The 19,076-nt window shown below is 40.3% G+C and overlaps 1 protein-coding gene across 1 annotated transcript in view; it reads right to left on the bottom strand.

Annotated features, from left to right (window-relative positions):
* Window positions 1–3,884: 3,884 nt before the first annotated feature.
* CUNH12orf54 (chromosome unknown C12orf54 homolog) overlaps window positions 3,885–19,076 on the bottom strand; it is a 23,610-nt gene continuing 8,418 nt past the window's right edge. The window contains exons 4-7 of the mRNA XM_012807492.1: window positions 10,427–10,459; window positions 7,733–7,757; window positions 5,566–5,608; window positions 3,885–4,065 (exon numbers count right to left, since the gene is read on the bottom strand). Coding sequence (XP_012662946.1) covers window positions 3,924–4,065; window positions 5,566–5,608; window positions 7,733–7,757; window positions 10,427–10,459 — 243 coding nt within the window. The 3' untranslated portion in view covers window positions 3,885–3,923. The remainder of the gene's footprint in view (window positions 4,066–5,565; window positions 5,609–7,732; window positions 7,758–10,426; window positions 10,460–19,076) is intronic.

Here is a 19,076-nt window from a genome sequence, read left to right as displayed (position 1 = left end):
AATGACATTTTAGATGTGTATTTCTGCTAAACCCATTCCCTTGTCACCACATCATTGATTCTTATGTAAACGGGTAACAAGTTACTTTTTTTCTCTTTCTTTCTATTTTTTTTGAGGCAGAGCATCACTTTCTTGCTCAGGTAGAGTGCCATAGCATCATAGCTGACAGGAACCTCAAATTGGGCTCAATTGATCCTACTCCCTCAACCTCCCAAGAAGCTGGGACTATAAGTGCCTGCCACAATGCCCAGCTATTTTTAGAGACAGGGTCTCTGCTCTTGCTCAGGCTGGTCTGGAACTCCTGAGCTCAAGCAATCCATATGCCTGGGTCCTTCAGAGTGCTAGGATTACAGGCATGAGCCACCGGCCCCGCTTTTCATGTTTTTTTCTGGGCTGATCAGGTTGGGATTGCTGACAGGTGAGCTAGGCAATGAGGATGTGTTCCAAGGACATGTGTACATGTCAGTGCTCGCACGCACACACACGCACACACACACACACACTGATATGCAGAGATTTTCCGTGCCAATTGGGTTTTATCTTTAGTATTTACTTGTAAAACCTGCTTTCTCCCGTTGTTCCAGTACCTTCAAAGTCCTACTTTCTCCATGAGTTTTTGTTCCAAAAGTTTCTACTACTCTGTAAGACTATAGTTTCTTTCCTTAAAATTTAGAAAGTAAATTTTCTCCGTACCCTTTAGCCCAGCAATGAAGCCATGGTTAACAAAAGCAAATAAATGTAATTGACCAGTTGGTTGAAAAAGCTACCAAATCTCTTCTTTGCAGTCCAGACTCATATATCTAACAATGTACATGAAGTCTCTGCTTTAATGTCTCATAGATTCTCAAACACAACATTTCTAAAAGTAGATTTTTGTTTTTACCTTCAAAATCTCTTCATCTCAGAGCCTTCTTAATTTCTAGTAATGTGTTACCTCCTTCCACCCAGTTGCTCTAGGTGGAATCCTGGATCATCCTCGATGCTCTTCAGTGACATTCTTGTTCCATTGCTCAGTATCATTTATGTAGGAAATATTTTACCAACTATAATTTATTTCCATGTTCTTTAAGCTTGGTACTTGACTGATAGTTGGCAATGTTTTTCTATATAAATGAATGAAATTCTTTAATGTCATTTATTAGTGATATTATCCTTCTTGATAATGCGTTCTTGGCCTTTTACAGGCTCACACACAATTCTATTCCAATAATTGATTCTTACTTTTAATATGATACAATGTAATTTCAGTGGTTACAACTTTGAGGAATAAAATTTTGAAAGTAACTAAAGTAACTACATTAATTACCTTGCCTTGATTTGTTTTAGGAAGTTTTGTCTTATACTTTTGAATGAATTTTGTTATCCATTTGTATAAAATGTCTTACTGAGATTTTTGTATTATATTGAACTATTTTTAGAAATGAAAAACACTGGCAAAAATTTTAATATCATTGAATTAGCATGAATATATCCTTGTCTAGTTTTTTCAATACAACTCAATAATTACAGTATCTTTTTTATCATGTAAAGAAATTTTCCATTGATGTTTAAAAGTCTTAAAAAATTAAAATTTGAAATTTAACATATAAGTCAACATATAATAAAGTGAATATTTTTTTAAACTTATTTTATTGCTATAGTGTATTCTAATTACTATTTTACTAGTTTTATAATAAATTCTCACTATTGGGGTTAAATCCCATGTTGTATCTTTATTTAATATATTATGTTTATTTGTTCAGATTTTGTTTAGAAAGGAAAGAAATAAAAACTCATCTGCTCTATCATGTAAAGCATGTAAATTGCCATCTTTGAAAAGTATCTTTAATAGTCTTTTCTTGCATGAAATGCTTTTGGACTAAGTGACCTCTTCACAGGCTGGAGGATAACTGTGTTGGAATGGCAGACTGTAAGACCAGTCTACAGGTATTAGGAATGAAAGGCACTTTTAGCATTTTCTAGTAATGCCTGCTTATTTTACAGGAGAGGGAGCTGAAGCTCACAAAGAATAACTTAGACAAAGTCAGAGTGAGTTTACGACTTTATATTGTATGCCTCCTCTTGTCTACAGTGCTGTTCTCCGAACAAAATGCAATAGCATACTTGGAAATTCTATCGCTACATTCCACAACCAAGGAAGAAACAAGAGGGCAAGGGCAAATATCCCTTACTCCGCATTTATTTCATCAGTTGTTTGTCTGCTGGTTCTTTGCTTGGCAGGTTGGGAGATGCTTGGGTCTCACTTGTTTTCCAGATTCCCAGTTGCAGTTGTTGACCCTGACTTCTCCACTCGGGGGCACCACTGTCTCTTCTGGGTTCAGTAATGATGTCTTTCTAACGCCTCTATTTCAGGTCAGTGAAGCTGTGTTCTAGATGTCAAATCACATGGATCGGAAGAAAAGAAATTTATTCTCTTCCCTGCTAGATAGTTTACTAGGCAGAAGCCCCTGAAAGTAAAAGCAGTCCCCATCCCAAGTCATCCACAGGAATTGAGGCAGGACATCTGTTAGGTGTCGGCCATATTCTATGTAGTTTCTACTTCAGGATCATTGCTATCCTAGGCTTGCAGTCTGTGTTTCAATAGAGGAAGGAAGTAAGCTTCTTGTCGTAATATCTAAACCACAGCTAGGTTTTGAGTAATGACAGAAGTTTTGTGAGTGTATGTCTTCCTTTAGAAAGATGTAATCTTAACGCTAAAATATTGGAATGTTTTGTGCATTTGGATGATTTGGGGGAAAACAGGATAAAATAGTTGAAAGAAGACTATTCAAGAAAATATATAGTCGCTGAACTTAGACACTGGCAGATAAAACCAATTTTTCTCTATCAGCTATGACTCAGACTGTTTTTAAAGGAATTTCCAATGAGCCCCAGGGAGGTGTGTAACTAGGGTATGGCTAGTATATTCTAAGCCTATGCTACGGGGTGAGTTTTTGAGACAGTCTTCTTCTCTATGTGGGATTAGGTGTCAGGTGAGCAGGAAAGTGAAGAGGGTTGAGGAAGTGGCCTACAGTAGTGCTGCTGGGGTAGCATACTCAAGTACTGTATTACAGAAAACCCTGGCAAAGGAGTCTAAAAGGATGTACTATGTTTAACTCTTGAACTGAATTAAGCCTACAAATAATGTAAGTTTTTCTTTCTTTTCTTTCTCTCACTTTCTTTCTTTTCTTTTCTCTCTTTCTCTTTCTATTGTTTTTTCCTTAATCAGGCCCCGGCGAGGGTCAATAATGTAAGTTCACAGAGCCGTTTCCAGAAAGGAACTGTGGGCCCCTCAATTTTTTTTTAAACTTTCCACCTTTCTATCTCTCTGTCCCACAGAGAGATGAACATGCCTTCTTGTACAGTACTATCTATACCTGATGCACTCTATTCGGCTCTTTGTTTTTTTTTTTTTTTTTTTTTTTTTTTTTGAGCCAGAGCCTCAAGCTATCCCCCTGGGTAGAGTGCCGTGGCATTATAGCTCACAGCAACCTCCAGCTCCTGGGTTCAAGCGAGTCTCCTGCCTCCGCCTCCCAAGTAGCTGGGACCACAGGCGCCCGCCACAACGCCCGGCTATTTTTTTTTGGTTGCAGTCGTCATTGTTGTTTGGCGGGTCCAGGCTGGGGATTCGAACCCACCACCTTAGGTGTACGTGGCTGGCGCCTTAGCCGGTTGAGCTATAGGCACCGAGCCAGCTCTTTGTTTTGATTGTAGAGAGCAAAAGAACCTGGGCCTAGCCTTGGCCTCACCTGTCCACTCTCTCACCCCATTTCTCCTGGCACTAGACCACACCTGTATGGACTGCTGCTCTCCCATGTTGGGATAAGCACCTGTGAGATCTGTGTTTCTGACTATAGCAGGTAGGCAGGGTGGAGCTTGGGGAAAGGCCACCTGGGTGAAACACTTGGCAGAAGCAGAGAGGTCCTTCTTCCTTGGTTATAGAGTTAGGGCCCAGGGTAGTAAGCTGATTGGCCAGATAGCTGTGTCTTTAGGTTGTAGGCACGGGCTCCTGATGGCTGGTCTCCAGTGCTGAACTGTGATCTTCTCAACTTTGGGGTCATCCCCCAATCGGGAGGCCTGATGCTTCTGTACCAAATAAGAGGAGGTTATGGATGTATGAGAGAGAGATCCTACTCTTTGGGCTCCCTCCCTGGCCTCCACTATTCTTAGAGCTTTTGTTATAAAACTCTGCCAGGAATAGGCATCACCGGCTCTGGGAGTTGTGATTCCTTGTATGGTCCACATGAAAAAGTCCTTGTTGGGCTTTAGGAGATAAGTGTCATAACCTATCAGAGCCTATGTTTTCATCAGGAAAACTCCTACTGCTTGCCTTAGAGAAATATTAAAATTAAGTAATAACAGGCGGGGTGTGGTGGCTCGTGCCTGTAACCCTAGCACTCTGGGAGGCTAAGGTGGGTGGACTGCTTGAGCTTAGGAGCTCAAGACCAGCCTGAGCAAGGGTGAAAACCCTCATATTTAACAACAACAACAACAACAAAAATAGCTGGAGGTCGTGGAGGCACCTGTAGTCCTAGCTACTCTGGAGGCTGAGACTAAAGGGTCACATGAGCCCAAGAGTTTGAGGTTGCTATGAGCTATGACCCCGCAGCACTCAACCCCAGGGCAACTGAATGAGACTCTGTCTCACCAAAAAAAAAAAAAAGTAATAACATAGATCCAAAAGGATTTTGGTCAATCCAAAATGCTCTTTATACGTAAAGGTTTACAGTAATTGCATTTATAATTTATGTATATATGAGATAACCTTTTACTTATTCCTCTTATGGTTTCAGCACTGAGCAAGATAAAGCATAACCATCTCTTCAAAAGGAATGCTTTTATTTCACAAGAGCCAACTGTCTGAGCTCTAAGACAAATTCTGTTCAAATAGGGATCTAGGGAGTTCACCTTCTCCATTTCCTGGTTCAAGAAGTACCACGCCTGAAACAGGTCAAACTGATTTTTTTTTTTTTACAAAAAGTGTTTATCTTTAAAGCCTTTTGAAGAACATGGCACTGCCCTCTTTCTTGACTCTGCAGTCCTCTGTGTCTCGATTGTCACTGTTGGAAAGTCATTCCTTATGTCTAAGTTAAATCTCTGATGTGGTAACCTGATCTTTTTTCTCCTCATCTCATTCTTATGGAAAAGAAATCAACATTTCTGAATGTTAGGGCACTGGTTTCTCAAACTTTTATTAGTTTTCCTTATAACTTTCTAAATCCCTGATTCTTTACTCCTTCTTCATGGCTTTCCTGTCCTATCTAGCATTCTTTCTTTCTATGTTCCCTCATTCCCTCACCTGACTAAAGAGAGTTTCTGAAAGTCTAGTACTGTGAAGTTCAGGACTGGCCCTAAGATTCCCGGGATTTATGATTGGGCTGAAGATAGAGGAGGAAGCCCCGGTTTGTAGTTTATCCTCAGTAGAGATGATGCAGGGACCACCTCTTGCCCCTTTTGAAGAGCCACCTATTGGAAGTACAGGATTTTGAATGTTCAAGGCTCAGAGATAGCCCTAATTCCTGGCCACATATCCATATCCAGGAGGATACTATCTCCTTTGGGGAGTATCAGAATAGGGCCACTTACCCAGTCCTAGGTGCAGATGACATGGGCATCGTGGAGCTCATCCCTGAGGTGGACACAGGAAGGGGTCATTAACTTACAGGGGTCTGGAAATGTCTCCCCAATTGCCAAGCTCATGTCCCTAGTTTGGAATATAGCTACTCAATGTGGGAGAGGCAAGCCTTGTGGGGATATTGAGGACACAGGTCTGTCAGAGGCAGTTGCAGAATGTGGCACCAGATACCTATCTACCTGTGAAGTGTAGTGAATCATGGCCATTGTAGCTCTGTTCAATTAGTGCTGGAAATTACAAGAGTTGGCCAAATGCTTCAGTTATGTGGCACTGCCATGGGAACAAGTCCCTAGTTTCTCACTTCTTATCCCTTCTTTTTTTTTGGTATGGACAATGGATACAATGAGACTTGACTTCCTCCCACCCTGAATGCCACCCTACTTGCCCTCACAGGTAAACAACAGTAGCATTTAGATCCAAAATCCATATTTTTACAGCCTGGGTAATCAGGTAAATATTTCCAGGACCCTACAGTGGAAATCAAGCTTCCTTGGATAAAGGAAAGTATCCTCCAAACAGAAGTAAACTTGACCCTGTTTAACCTTTTGCCAATTAGGGGTTAACATCCAAGTAAAGTATACCATAATGCTGCCAGGCCATAGTTCCTTATTCTGGTGAAGGTGATTGATCGGGCTTAGAGAAAGATCAGAAGAGGTCTTCTCTAGACTGTATATATTTAAAGACTCCCAAGAAGACTTGTACTCTTTTTTTTTTTTTTGAGACAGAGCTTCACGCTATCACCCTGGTAGAGTGCCGTGGCATCACAGCTCACAGCAACCTACAACTCCTGGGCCTAAGCGAGTCTCCTGCCTCTACCTCCCAAGTAGCTGGGACCACAGGCACCCGCCACAATGCTCGGCTATTTTTTGGTTGCAGCCGTCATTGTTGTTTGGCGGGTCCGGGCTGGATTCGAACCTGCCACCTTAGGTGTATGTGGCTGGCGCCTTAGCCACTTGAGCCACAGGTGCCAAGCCGAAGACTTGTACTCTTATGGACAGTTTTGTGAAGGAGCTGGAATACCAGATAGACCCCAAGAGCGTCAGAATCTCCTTTAGATTTCCTCCCTTCCTTGCCTCTTATGCCCACAGCTTAAGTCTCCTCATCTCTTCCATGGGGTATGCAAGTCCCACCCTAGACCTACTGAGTAAGGACCTGCTTTTTAACAAGAGACCTAGGTGTGATTTGTAAATATGTAAAAGTTTGAAAAGCTGTGATTTTTAAATTCTCTCCTAGATACGTAAAGGGAGGGGCTGCAAATACAGCTTTTATGCTCTAACTCCAGTCTCCTGGGTGTTTTGAGTATTTTCTCAAAACTCTGGAATTTGCATCTAGGCATTTGAGAACTGTAACTTGACCACCCTGAATAATCATTCCATTCTGACAGCCCTGCTATTCCATCCCTATCCCAGCCCTGGGAAGGTGTTCCTCGCTGTCCTTGCTGTCTCTTCTCTGTGGACAAGAGCCCATGTCTCCTTAGGCCCTCAATAGCTGTTCCAAGGGAGAAAGGGATCTCTCCATCCCTGTCTAGGTGCTGTAGACTGAAGGCCAGAATTGCCTCCAAATTCATATATTGAAACCTAATCTCCAGTGCAATGATATTAAGATGTGGGGTTTGGGGGAGGTGATGAGGTCATAAGGGCATTGCCTTCATGAATGATATTAGTGCCCTTATAAAAGGAGAACCCAGAGAGCTCCCTTGCTTCTTCTGCCATATGAGGACACAGCAAAAAAGACGCTGCCTGTGAGCTGGGAAGCAGACCCTCACCAGTCCAAATCTGCTGGCACCTTGTTCTTGGATGTGTCAGCCTCTAGAACTAGAAGAAATAAATTTCTGCTGTTTATAAGCCACACAACCTATGGTATTCTGTTATAACAGCCCAAATGGGCTAACACAAGGTAACTAGGCTGGACAGAGGAGAGACTAGCAGCGTTCATGGAGGCTTTAAGGAAAGCTGGTTCCCAGGCTGGCTGAAGGGGGGAAGGTAAAGAGCATCTGGACCTCAGCTCTAAGACAAGTGGAAGATTCTGAGATAAGACTTTGGGATGAACTAGTCCTTATTCTCTACCAAATCCCCTCTTTTGTTGCCTTACCCAGACCTTGAAATACTGCTCTTTTACCTCGAATCCGAGCATCTTCCTGCAGCTGAAAAGTAAGGAGATTTCAGAGAGTCAGAGACTATGGGGCTGGTCTTCTCTGGACCTTCAATGTACCAGCTGTAGAATCAATCAAATGCAGGGAAGTCTATTTGGGAAATCTGGACTTCTTGGAAGTAGAAATAAATCCTAAGTTTCCTGAAAGCAGAATTTATATTGTCTTTGAATCTCTAACACCAAACCACTTAAGATAATGCCCTGTATACAGCATATTTTCAAGATTTTTTTTGTTTGTTTGTTTGAGATAGAACCTCAAGCTGCCACCCTGGGTAGAGTGCCATAGCATCACAGCTCACAGCAACCTCTAACTCCTGGGCTCAAGTGATTCTCCTTCCTATGCCTCCCAAGTAGCTAGGACTATAGGCACCTGCCACAACACCCAGCTATTTTTTGGTTGCAGCTGTCATTGTTGTTTGGTGGGCCCAGGCTGGATTCGAACCCGTCAGCTCAGGTGTATGTGGCTGGTGCTTAGCTGCTTGAGCCACAGGTGCCAAGCCTCAATAAATATTTTTTGAATAATGAATAAATAAATAGGATCCAGCTATGGTTTCTGTAGGGAGGAGATACACAGTTTGTTACTTCAGAGTTGTAATTACACCATGGCCTCCCCTATTTTATTCTGTCTGGTCTTTCTGCTATGCCTTTTCTGGGCTCTGTTACCCTCCTTGTTCAGTGTGCAGTGGTTCTCTGTAGTGAACCTTTTAAGTACTTGCGAAGGACCTTGTAAAACACCCTTCTTACTCACCCTGGAAGAATAGTTGCCAATGATACACTTTGGGCCCTCTGAGCTCACACGAACCAACTAAATGGTTTTCTGCCTTAGGATGCTCTAGTGCTGGGTCTTATGTTTGCCTAAAGAAGAAAGCACCCTGCTGCCTCTTCCTTAGCTTTATTCTTTTTTTTTTTTTGAGATGGAGCCTCAAGCTATCCCCCTGGGTAGAGTGCCATGGCATTACAGCTCACAGCAACCTCCAACTCCTGGGCTCAAGTGAGTCTCCTGCCTCAGCCTCCCAAGTAGCTGGGACTACGGGCGCCCGCCGCAATGCCTGGCCATTTTTTGGTTGCAGCCGTCATTGTTGTTTGGAAGGCCTGGGCTGGGGATTCGAACCCACCACCTTAGGTGTATGTGGCTGGCGCCTTAGCCACTTGAGCCACAGGCGCCGAGCCCCTTAGCTTTATTCTTACCTGAGTATATAAACACACACATTTCCCTTATATGTTTGTGCCTAAAGTATTTGTTTTACTTGAGGGAGGATCTGTGGGGTTAGGGATTATATCTGACCAACTCCATGAATCAGCACCAGAGGAGAGCTTCTGCACAGGGGAGGTCACACACTGCTAACTTCATATGCAGGCCCTGAGAGGATGGCGTCGACAAACAAGTCTCACAGCTAAGCCTCCTCCTCCCACAAGCTGCGGGGGACTAATGTTCTGGGTGGGATAGAGGCATCCTGACCCCAGAGGCAAAATTTGGGTGAAAATATCAAGTTCCTGATTCTGTCTCATACTCCTTTTTACCCCACAGCCTGGCATAGGCTGTAATTTTCTTCCTTCCTTCCTTTTTTTAAATGAAAGCAATCCTGTTTTTTATCTTTACACTACTGAATTGGAAGAATAGAAAAAGAACAACAGTTGGGTGCTCAGAGGCAGTAATTTTCACCACAGTAAGTCCCAAATATAGCAGCACAATGCAGTGATACGGCTTTTGGACCATAGGAAGGGGCTCAGTTCTACCAAAAGTGATGCAGATAGGGAAATAGAGAAAGCTTATTTTCAAAGCTGAGCAATCCCTTTGTCATCATTCCTCCCAAACTGCCATTTCTAATATCACAAGAGGTACATGCTATATTTAAATTCTAATTTTAATGAAATTATGTCTTTATTCAGAGGAACGAAAGCTAAGAAATCTGTAAACAAGTTTTTTGTTTGCCCTAGCTTTAGAATATTAGCATTTGCCCCGAGCTATGTGTTTTCCTATCTTTATAGCTTATATAAATAGTCTGTTCCTAAGTAATTGTGCACATAGTGTTTGTTGCTTTTCAGTCTAACAAAGAGGAAAAAAAAAAAGATGTGACGGTTGGCTTGGTAGGACCAAGGCACCATCAGCACCTTGAGCAGGCTAATACAATAACTCAGTGTCTGTGGCAGCCCCATAATAGGGCAGTGCTTTACTATGTTGTTTAGATATTTGATTAGTGTTGAGAAAAGAGACGGAAAGGTGCACAGAGGAAGCACAGAGAAAGAGGATTGATTTCTATTTACCCAAGAAGCTTAGCCCTAGTTTCTAATTTGTACTTCCCTGCCATGTGTTAATAGGCACCATCTTCTAATAAGGAAGCTTATCATGTCACGTGGGGGCTCCCTTCAACTCAGTCACTTATCAGCATGTCATACAACCAACTACACAGAATGTTCTTGTTCTGGTGAATACAATTTTCTCTAGGTTACTACATTCCTTCTAGGGAATTGTTAGGTATCTTCTGGCCTTCGTTGCCTGAATTGATAAGTTAATGCTCCTCTTTAAAGGGATAAATTACTAGATAAATAAATGAATATAAAATCTTGGTCAGAGTCTCCATCTCAATAGCGTAAGGAAAAAATGAAATCAAGGACACATGGTGAGATCAGGAAATTCGCATCATCAAAATCTAATCTCACCTCATTTTGTATATCCTTGAAGGCTGTCAACACCTGACAAAAGACAAAAACATAGAACAATTAATAGTACAGACTGTCACTTTACACAAAGGCGTTTTATATAGAAAATTAAGTTACATAATCTCTCAGGTTTTAGGGTGTAGAGCGTGAATGCCAAAATACTAAATTTCTAGCTTCTGCGATGATCTTCATTGGCTTCCACTCTACTTACATCTCTGGGATGCCATTTCTGGTAAGTGGGGCAAATACAGTAGAGTAAAGAGAACTGGGCTGTGCTGGAGTATATAAGGAAAACCCATTGTTACTTTTATTTCCATTTAATGAGTCCTTACTCTAAGGTAAGTATTAAAATCAGCTCATATTTGTATGTAGGTTACAATACATTGGAAGACAGCACCAAATGTTGGTGAGGATAATATAGAACAGCTACAACTCTCATACCTTCTTGAAGGAAATGTAAAATTATATGATCACTTTGGAAAAAGTTCTGGCATTTTCTTATAAAACTAAATCTACACCTACTTTATTATCCAGCCATGGATGGGTACAATGACTGTTAGAACTCTGGGTTGCCTCATTTGGGAGAAAGCATGAGAACTTTAAGATGGGTGTATCTTGTTTGGTGGAAATATAGTTTTTGTAGATATTCAGGAGTGTCTATAAGGGTACATATGGGAAATGGATAGTAAAAGGGGCAAAATGTGCCAATTACCAATTTATTGCCTCTCAGCAATGCTTTGTTCACATTTTGTTATGTTGTATTCAACATTTGTTATGTTAAAGGTTATTTAATTATTTACTGGTTCTCAGCAGGATGGTCTTCTGACTCTTACACAAGCAACTCATTCTTCAGTTAATGCAATCATTGTGAGAACATGTGATAGTTATGCTATGTTTTCTTATGTAAAACATAAAGGAAGGGTCATTGGAAATCACAGAGAATAAAGAAAGTTGGTCATATCACTCATTTCATATAATATTGTACAGTGGGGGCTGACAGAAGAGGCTCTGGAGAATTTTATCCATTTTTCATCAAAAAGCCAGAGTCATTGATTTAATTAACAGTCATTTTCTACCTGGTTCCACATGGAAAACTATTAAATAATACTAAAAAGTAAACAATGATTCTTTAATTCTTATCTCTATATTCAGGGGTTTAAATGTAATGTGCAACTAAAATGTCAAGATTGGGATGTTGAAGTAGCCGGTATTTGTGGGAAGGCCTCTTAGAAACACCAAATAAATATCTGTGTTCTATGAAAGTGCACAACTGTGTTCTATGAAAGTTTACTGTGGCCATTTTATGGGCGTAACTAGCTTCTGCATTCATATTCTATTCTATATACAATGAAACCTGACATTGTCATGTTTGGGAACTGGCCATCTTGGTTGTCATTTTCAGATGGCTGGGAAACCAAGGACAATTTGTTAAAGTGAATAAAACACCAACTTTTATAGAATTACAAGAAGCTGCTCACGCATTAATTTAAGTCTATTTCTAAAAGTGGGGCTTAATAATGTAGAGTCTCAGACTTGCCGCTGAGGGCGTTGCTTCAGTTGGGAGACTGAAGGCTACAGATTCCTATTGATGGCTTAATGAGCCCATTTCTCGTTTTCAAGTTCTAAAACACTTTCTTGATAGGATTCAACATTTTATTCATTATAGAAGGTTTAATTAAACTATCTTCCACAAGGATGTCTCTTTTTGGATTGGATCTCTTTAAACCAATTTACAGGAAACAATTTAATCTAATTCCTGAGGCATATAGTTCTCTTGAGGTAGGATTGAAATATAATCTTATTCTTAGCTACAAATCAAAATACAGTCTTTTCCCTAACGACAGAAAGGGTAGTTCCTTACTTTCAAAGTACAGACTCATATTCTTTTGCTTTCTTCTTATGCATTGCATTATAACTCTTCAACAAATAAGAGTTGGAATAAGGCTCTCAAATCTAATTAACAAGCAGGGATGCCCCTGGCAACCCCGTTTCTACTGTTAGTCATTATTCTCATTCAAATAATTGTTAATAGATTTGGGAAGATGTAAGAAATTTTGAAGCATTTAAAAAATTTCACCGGTAACCTCTGATATCACAGAGAGAATCTGGCTATTGTATTCTTTTCAAATCTTTGTTGACATACCCTAAGACAATCAGAACAGGTAGAAACACACTAGTAACAAAGCAATCTCCCTCTTTAAGTCATGCTAAGCAGAATGGTGTCCCAGCTATTGAAATTTTATCTGAATGGAGACATTCAATTTTTATGTCTTTAAATATCTTGATATAGACCCTCCAGTTATAGCCGATGCGAAGAAAATAATCATCCTCTCTGCTAATGACAGGATCTCAATTATGCTCTAAGCAAGACTTCTGGAAGCAATAGAGCCACTTGGCATGTTACTCTCAAAAACAACAGCTCATTAGCAATTATATCCCCCCAAATCACTTTTTATGGATTCAGTTTGGAGTTCAAATAAATAAAACTGAACACCTCTACTCTGCAGATTGATTCATTTAATTTCCGAGAGGTTTATTTTGAGGCTTACTCATTCTGGAGGGCCCAATTCATTCAGAAAATGATGTTTTATGATGCGGGAACTGAGGGCCACAGTCAGTATTTGTTAGCCAATTTAGTGGTTCCAGAGGTAGAATGACTTTCTTTCTGTAACTGGCTCCATAAGCCAGAAAACATTTTTTATGGTTTTTATTTATAGTTCTCTTATGTTTCAAGTTTCCGGCCTATTAAGAGTTGCTGACCAGAACTTTGCAACTTTCTGTGGCACTGAGGTGTTCCCTTTTGAGTTTCTTTCCCAGGAACGGCAGAACCTCCTTGCAGCCATGAGATAACTATAGAGGCCTTAACCTCCTGTTTGTCCAGAAAAGACAAGATAAGCAATATACCACTGCAGATTTTACCCAAGGACCCACCAAGCCTGTGCAGATGAAGTTAATCAGAAACCTATGTGACAAGGAAAGTAACACATGATATACAATCCCCAAGCCAGATGTGCTCCTATGAATGGAGAAACTCATTAAAATAAAAATATCACATTTCTGGCTTGGTGCCTGTAGCTCAGCAGCTAGGGCGCCAGCCATATACACCAGAGTTGGCCGGTTTCAGCCTAGCCCAGGCGATAAACAGCAATGATATCTACAACAAAAAGATAGTTGGGCGCTGTGGTGGGTGCCTGTAGTCCCAGCTACTTGGGAGGCTGAGGCAAGAGAATCATGTAAGCCCATTTGAGGTTGCTGTGAGCTGTGACACCAGGACACTCTGAGGGTGACATAGACTCTGTCTCAAAAAATATATATATCATATTTCTTAAATTTATTTCTAAATTCAAGCCAATTCTAATAAAAATCAAAGTATTTTTCATGAAGCTTGACAAACTGATTCTAAAATTCATAAAACAAGAATAGCTAAGATAATTTTGAGAATAAAAATAGAGGGTCTTATACCAATAAATATCAAAGCATTTTATAAATTTAAGTAGGTAAAATAGTGTACAACTGACAAAATAGATGTACAAATTGGTGGGTGATTCTTGGCCATGGGTGATTTTAACCCCTTTCCCAAAGTATGCTAGGTAATGTCCAGAGACATTTTTGTTTATCAAACCGGGGAGGAGTCTTGCTACTGACATCTAATATGAGAGGTTACGGATGCTTCTGAGTATCCTGCAATGTACACAACAGCTCCCCACAAGAAAGAATTATCTAGCCCCAAAATGTTAATAGTGCTATAGTTGAGAGACTCTATAATATTCAGGAACAGACTCAGACATGTATGGGGAGTTAGTTGGCTTATGATAGAGGTGGCATTTCAAATCAGTGGGAGAAAACATTTCAAATCATTTATTATCAGTGAATAATCAAAACTGACTATTCAAAAAAGTTGAGAAAATTGTACATAGGAAAGAGTTACTTTCAAAATTAAAAGCACAGTTATAAGTAAATAACAGGAAAATTGTTTACAAATTATAAAACATTTTAGAAAAATATAGAATAATTAGGAGAGAAAAAAATCTTTTTATCAATATGTAAAACAAAAAAAAAGGACAATAAGCTTTACTATTTAAACCTTCTTTGTGGCAAAAGATAGAAAAACAGCTGGAAGAAGATATTTATAACACACATAGCAAACAACTAATATCCAAATTTTAAATATATACAAATCAAATTACCTTTATTATATACACAAATTATATATAATATGAAAATACACTATATTTATATATTTTAAAAGAATTATTTCTTTATATGCTTTCCTTCTTTCAAGAATCTCAGTTGTGCAAGTGGAGCAACATGGTGAATCAGGAAGACCGTCAGGCCGAGCTCTCCTACAGCAACTGAGAAACTGGAGTTAGTCCCTCGGCTCTCGGAGAAGAGATTTTGCCTGGAGCTGTGGCTCAGGGTAAGCTGCAAGGTTGCAGGGTGCTGATTGCTGTATGTGAACTGGAGCAACGTGGGGGAGGTCTGACATGCTAGGCAAGTCTTGCACACAGGCAGTAGTGGGAGCCCTCGCCAGCAGACAAGGCTGGGAACTGTGCAGGTAGGGGACCCAAGGAATCTTTTTGCAGTTTTCATTTCTCAGGGGTAGTGCATTGAGTGGATTGCCTGGAAGATGGCAAATCCGAACAGTATATAGCAGCCACATTTGAGGGAAATCCTCCTCTGAAGGATTCAGGAGAAATCTGAATTCCCAACCCCAAGGAACTCGATCGCTGAAGAAACAATCAGGCATCACTGTGGACAATTAAGTTGGGGATCTGGTTTATGCCTGGGTTCTAGAGAGAGGTTGTTAGCTGTGTTGTCCACCCCCTAAAAATACAGCCACCTGATGATCTGGCAATATATTACAAAACAAATATATTCTTACTAAAGTTGGACTCTCCCACCATATATATGCTTTTATGTATATATATGTCTATATATACTTATTTTATTTTATTTTGAGACACACTCTCACTATGGTGCCCTCAGTAGAGTGCTGTGGCATCACAGTTCACAGCAACCTCAAACTCATGGGCTTAAGCAATTCTCTTACCTCAGCCTCCCTAATAGCTAAGACTACAGGTTTGAACCCTCCAGCCTTGGTGTATGTGGCCCACACCCTACCCTCTGAGCTATGGGTGCCAGTCAGTTTTTATATTTTTTGATTTTTTTTTGTTTGTTTTTCTTCTTGTTGTTAGTATTTTCTTTTTCTTTTTTGCTATTGTTCTTTCACTTGTTACTGAGGTTGCTTAGTTTTGGTTATTTAGAGCTTTTCAATATTTTGTATTGATGTGTTTTGTTTCTTGCTTATTTGTATGGTTGGTTCTTTTCTTAACTTCTATTTTTACTTTCATCAAGAGCAAAGGCTCTTGTATTTTTTGGTTACAGTATTTTAGCCTCATTTCTCTCTCCATATTTCACTCCAGTACATTCTCTCTTCGGACAGTGACTGTTCTACCTTTCTCATCTCCCCCACAATAATAAGCTCTACAACAGCTAAATTATCCCCTCCCTTTTTCTTGTCTTTCTCCTTTCTTTCTTTGCTCCACTTCCCTCTCTCTCCTCTATTAGATACAATAGTATTTTTAATTTCCTTTATCTATTCTTATCTTAATATTCTTTCTTTCTTTTCTTTTCTTTTCTTTCTTTCTTTCTTTCTTTCTTTCTTTCTTTTTTTTTTAGCTAAGAGCTAGGGGGACACAGCTGTGGTCTGGCGTGTAGGCCATAGCAGTGATCAGGCTCAAGGGAGCTAAAAGACTTTTCTTTCTTTCTTTCTTTTTTTTTTTTGAGATAGGAGCCTCAAGCTGTCCCCCTGGGTAGAGTGCCATGGCATCTCAGCTCACAGCATACTCCAACTCCTGGGCTCAAGTGAGTCTCCTGCCTCTGCCTCCCAAGTAGCTGGGACCACAAGTGCCTGCCACAACGCCCGGCTATTTTTTGGTAGCAGCCATCGTTGTTTGGCGGGCCCAGGCTGGATTCAAACCCGCCACCTTGGGTGTACATGGCTGGCGCCTTAGCCACTTGAGCCACAGGCGCTGAGCCTAAGATTTTTCTAACTCTGGCCCTAGGAAGATAGTATTGGCAAGACTATGCTGCAGAATTTTTCTATTTTGTTTTCATTCTTACTTAATTTTTCCTTAGTGTTTTTTGTTTTTGCTCTTCTCCTTCCCTTTCTAGTTTTGGCAGAGGAAGAGTCTGGCTGTGCTCAGGCTGGCAAGGACCACCTAATTTTGAGGAAACCTCCCAGTCCAGCCCCCTCAAACCCCTTGAGTTACAAGTGTGACCTTAGCACCATCCTGATCAATACTATTTCTTCCGTCATTCTCAGTCACTCTTCCTGACCTCCTCCTTGCCTGTTCTCCAAGTTTTGTTTTTCTTCTGTCATCCCTCCTTCCCTTTCTTCCTTTTCTTCTTTTTCTTTTATTATTTGATTCTTTTTTTTTACTCTTCCCCCTCCCCCCCATTTCTCTATCTGCTCATTAACTTTCTCCTCATTTTGGCCTCACAATAAGAAGGCTCTTCATCACATAAACTCTGAGACAAGGTAATTTGAAGCAAAGGAGGAACTGAGAAGGAAAAAGGTGTGCAAAAAAGTGAGCACGAAGAAAGCACACATGAGGAGGAACCAATGGAAAAATTCAGGCACCATGAAAAACCAAAATAGAGCAACTCCTCCAAGGGAGCAGAGATAGCTTTTACAGGAGACTCATCCTATGAAGAATTAATGGATCTGACAGAAAGGGAATTTAAAATATGGATGATTAAGACAATAAAAGGAATGGATGAAAAAATAGAAAGACAGAACCAAAAGTCAGATGAGAGATATGGAGAATATAGAAAAGGCATAGATGAGTTTAAGGAAATGAAGGAGACAATCAGGGAATGTAAAGAAGCAGTAGAAAGTATCGAAAACAGATTAGACCATAGAGAAGAAAGAACATCAGAGTTAGAGGATAAAGTTTTTGAGTTAACAAAGGTAGTTACAGAGTTAGAAAAGAAGAGAGAGGAAGTAGAGCAGGTACTTAGAGAATTATGAAACTCCATGAAGGGTTCAAACATATGGATAGTAGGAATCCCTGAAGAGGAAGAAGATTATCCCAAAGGTATGGAAGCCCTACTGGAGACTATCATAAATGAAAACTTTCCAAGTGTTACTAAAGATCCTGATACACTCTTTTCAGATGGATATTGAACCCCAGGTCATCTCAACTCTAACAGAGCCTCTTCAAGATGCATTGTAATGAACATGTCCAAAGTCAAGATGAAGGAAAAAACACTGCAAGCAGCTAGGAGTAAGCACCAATTACCTACAAAGACAGAGTCATTAGGATGACAACAGACTTTTCAACTGAAACTTTCCAAGCCAGAAGAGCATGATCATCCACCTTTGACATCCTTAAAATAATTTTCAGCTCAGAATCCTGTATCCTGCTAAACTTAGCTTTAAAAATGATGGTTAAATAAAATCTTTTGCAGATATACAGGCATTGAGGAAATTCACCTCAATAAGACCAGCTTTACAGGAAATACACCTATCCTCAATATTATTCTCAACACCACAATGGGCCACCACCAAAGTAAACACCTAGAAGCCAAGGTCAGAGCTTAGCTTCCACAATGGCACAAAGAATAAAACTACACAACAAACTATCTCATAATAAAGTGAATAGAATTCCACCACAATAAGTATTACTTGTTGATCCTCTCAATAAATGTCAATGGATTGAATTCCCTACTGAAGAGGCACAGGCTGGCTGATTAGATAAATCACAAGCCATCCATATGCTGTCTCCAGGAGACATACCTATTCCTGAAGGACAAATCAAGACTCAGGGTTGAGGGATAGAAAACAGTGTATCAAGCAAATGGAAATCAGAAGAAAGGAGGGGTTGCAATCTGATTCTCAGATACAGGCAGATTCAGAACTACTTTAGTTAAGAAGACAAAGATGGACACTTCATACTGGTCAAAAGAATACAACAAGAAGACATCTCAATTTTAAACATTGATGCACCTAACTTATATGCTCCCAGATTTATGAAACAGAACTTGAGAGGTCTGAGCAATATGATAGCCTATAACACCTTAATAGTCAGAGACTTCAACATCCCTCTGACAGAACTGGACAGATCTTCTAAGCAGAAACTAAACAAGGATACAAAGGACTTAAACATGACCCTAGAACAAATGGGATTAATAGACATATACAGAACACACCATCTCAAAGCAAAAGAATATACTATTTTCTCTTCATCTCATGGCACATACTCCAAAATAGATCATATCCAACGATACAAATCAAACCTCAGCAATATTAAAGGAATAGAAATTATACCATATCTCTTCTCAGATCACAAGGCTATATAAAGGTGAAGCTCGGCTCGGCGCCTGTGGCTCAAGTGGCTAAGGCGCCAGCCACATACACCTAAGGTGGTGGGTTCGAATCCCCAGCCTGGGCCCGCCAAGCAACAATGATGGCTGCAACTAAAAAAAAAAATGGCCAGGCATTGTGGTGGGCGCCTGTGGTCCCAGCTACTTGGGAGGCTGAGGCAGAAGACTCGCTTGAGCCCAGAAGTTGGAGGTTGCTATGAGCTGTGATGCCATGGCACTCTACCCAGGGGGATAGCTTGAGGTTCCGTCTCAAAAAAAAAAA

The sequence above is a fragment of the Otolemur garnettii genome, unplaced genomic scaffold (genome assembly GCF_000181295.1).
Source record: "Otolemur garnettii isolate 467f Iridium unplaced genomic scaffold, OtoGar3 scaffold00070, whole genome shotgun sequence".
NCBI lineage: Eukaryota > Metazoa > Chordata > Mammalia > Primates > Galagidae > Otolemur > Otolemur garnettii.
This window is presented reverse-complemented; position numbering and strand designations above follow the sequence as displayed.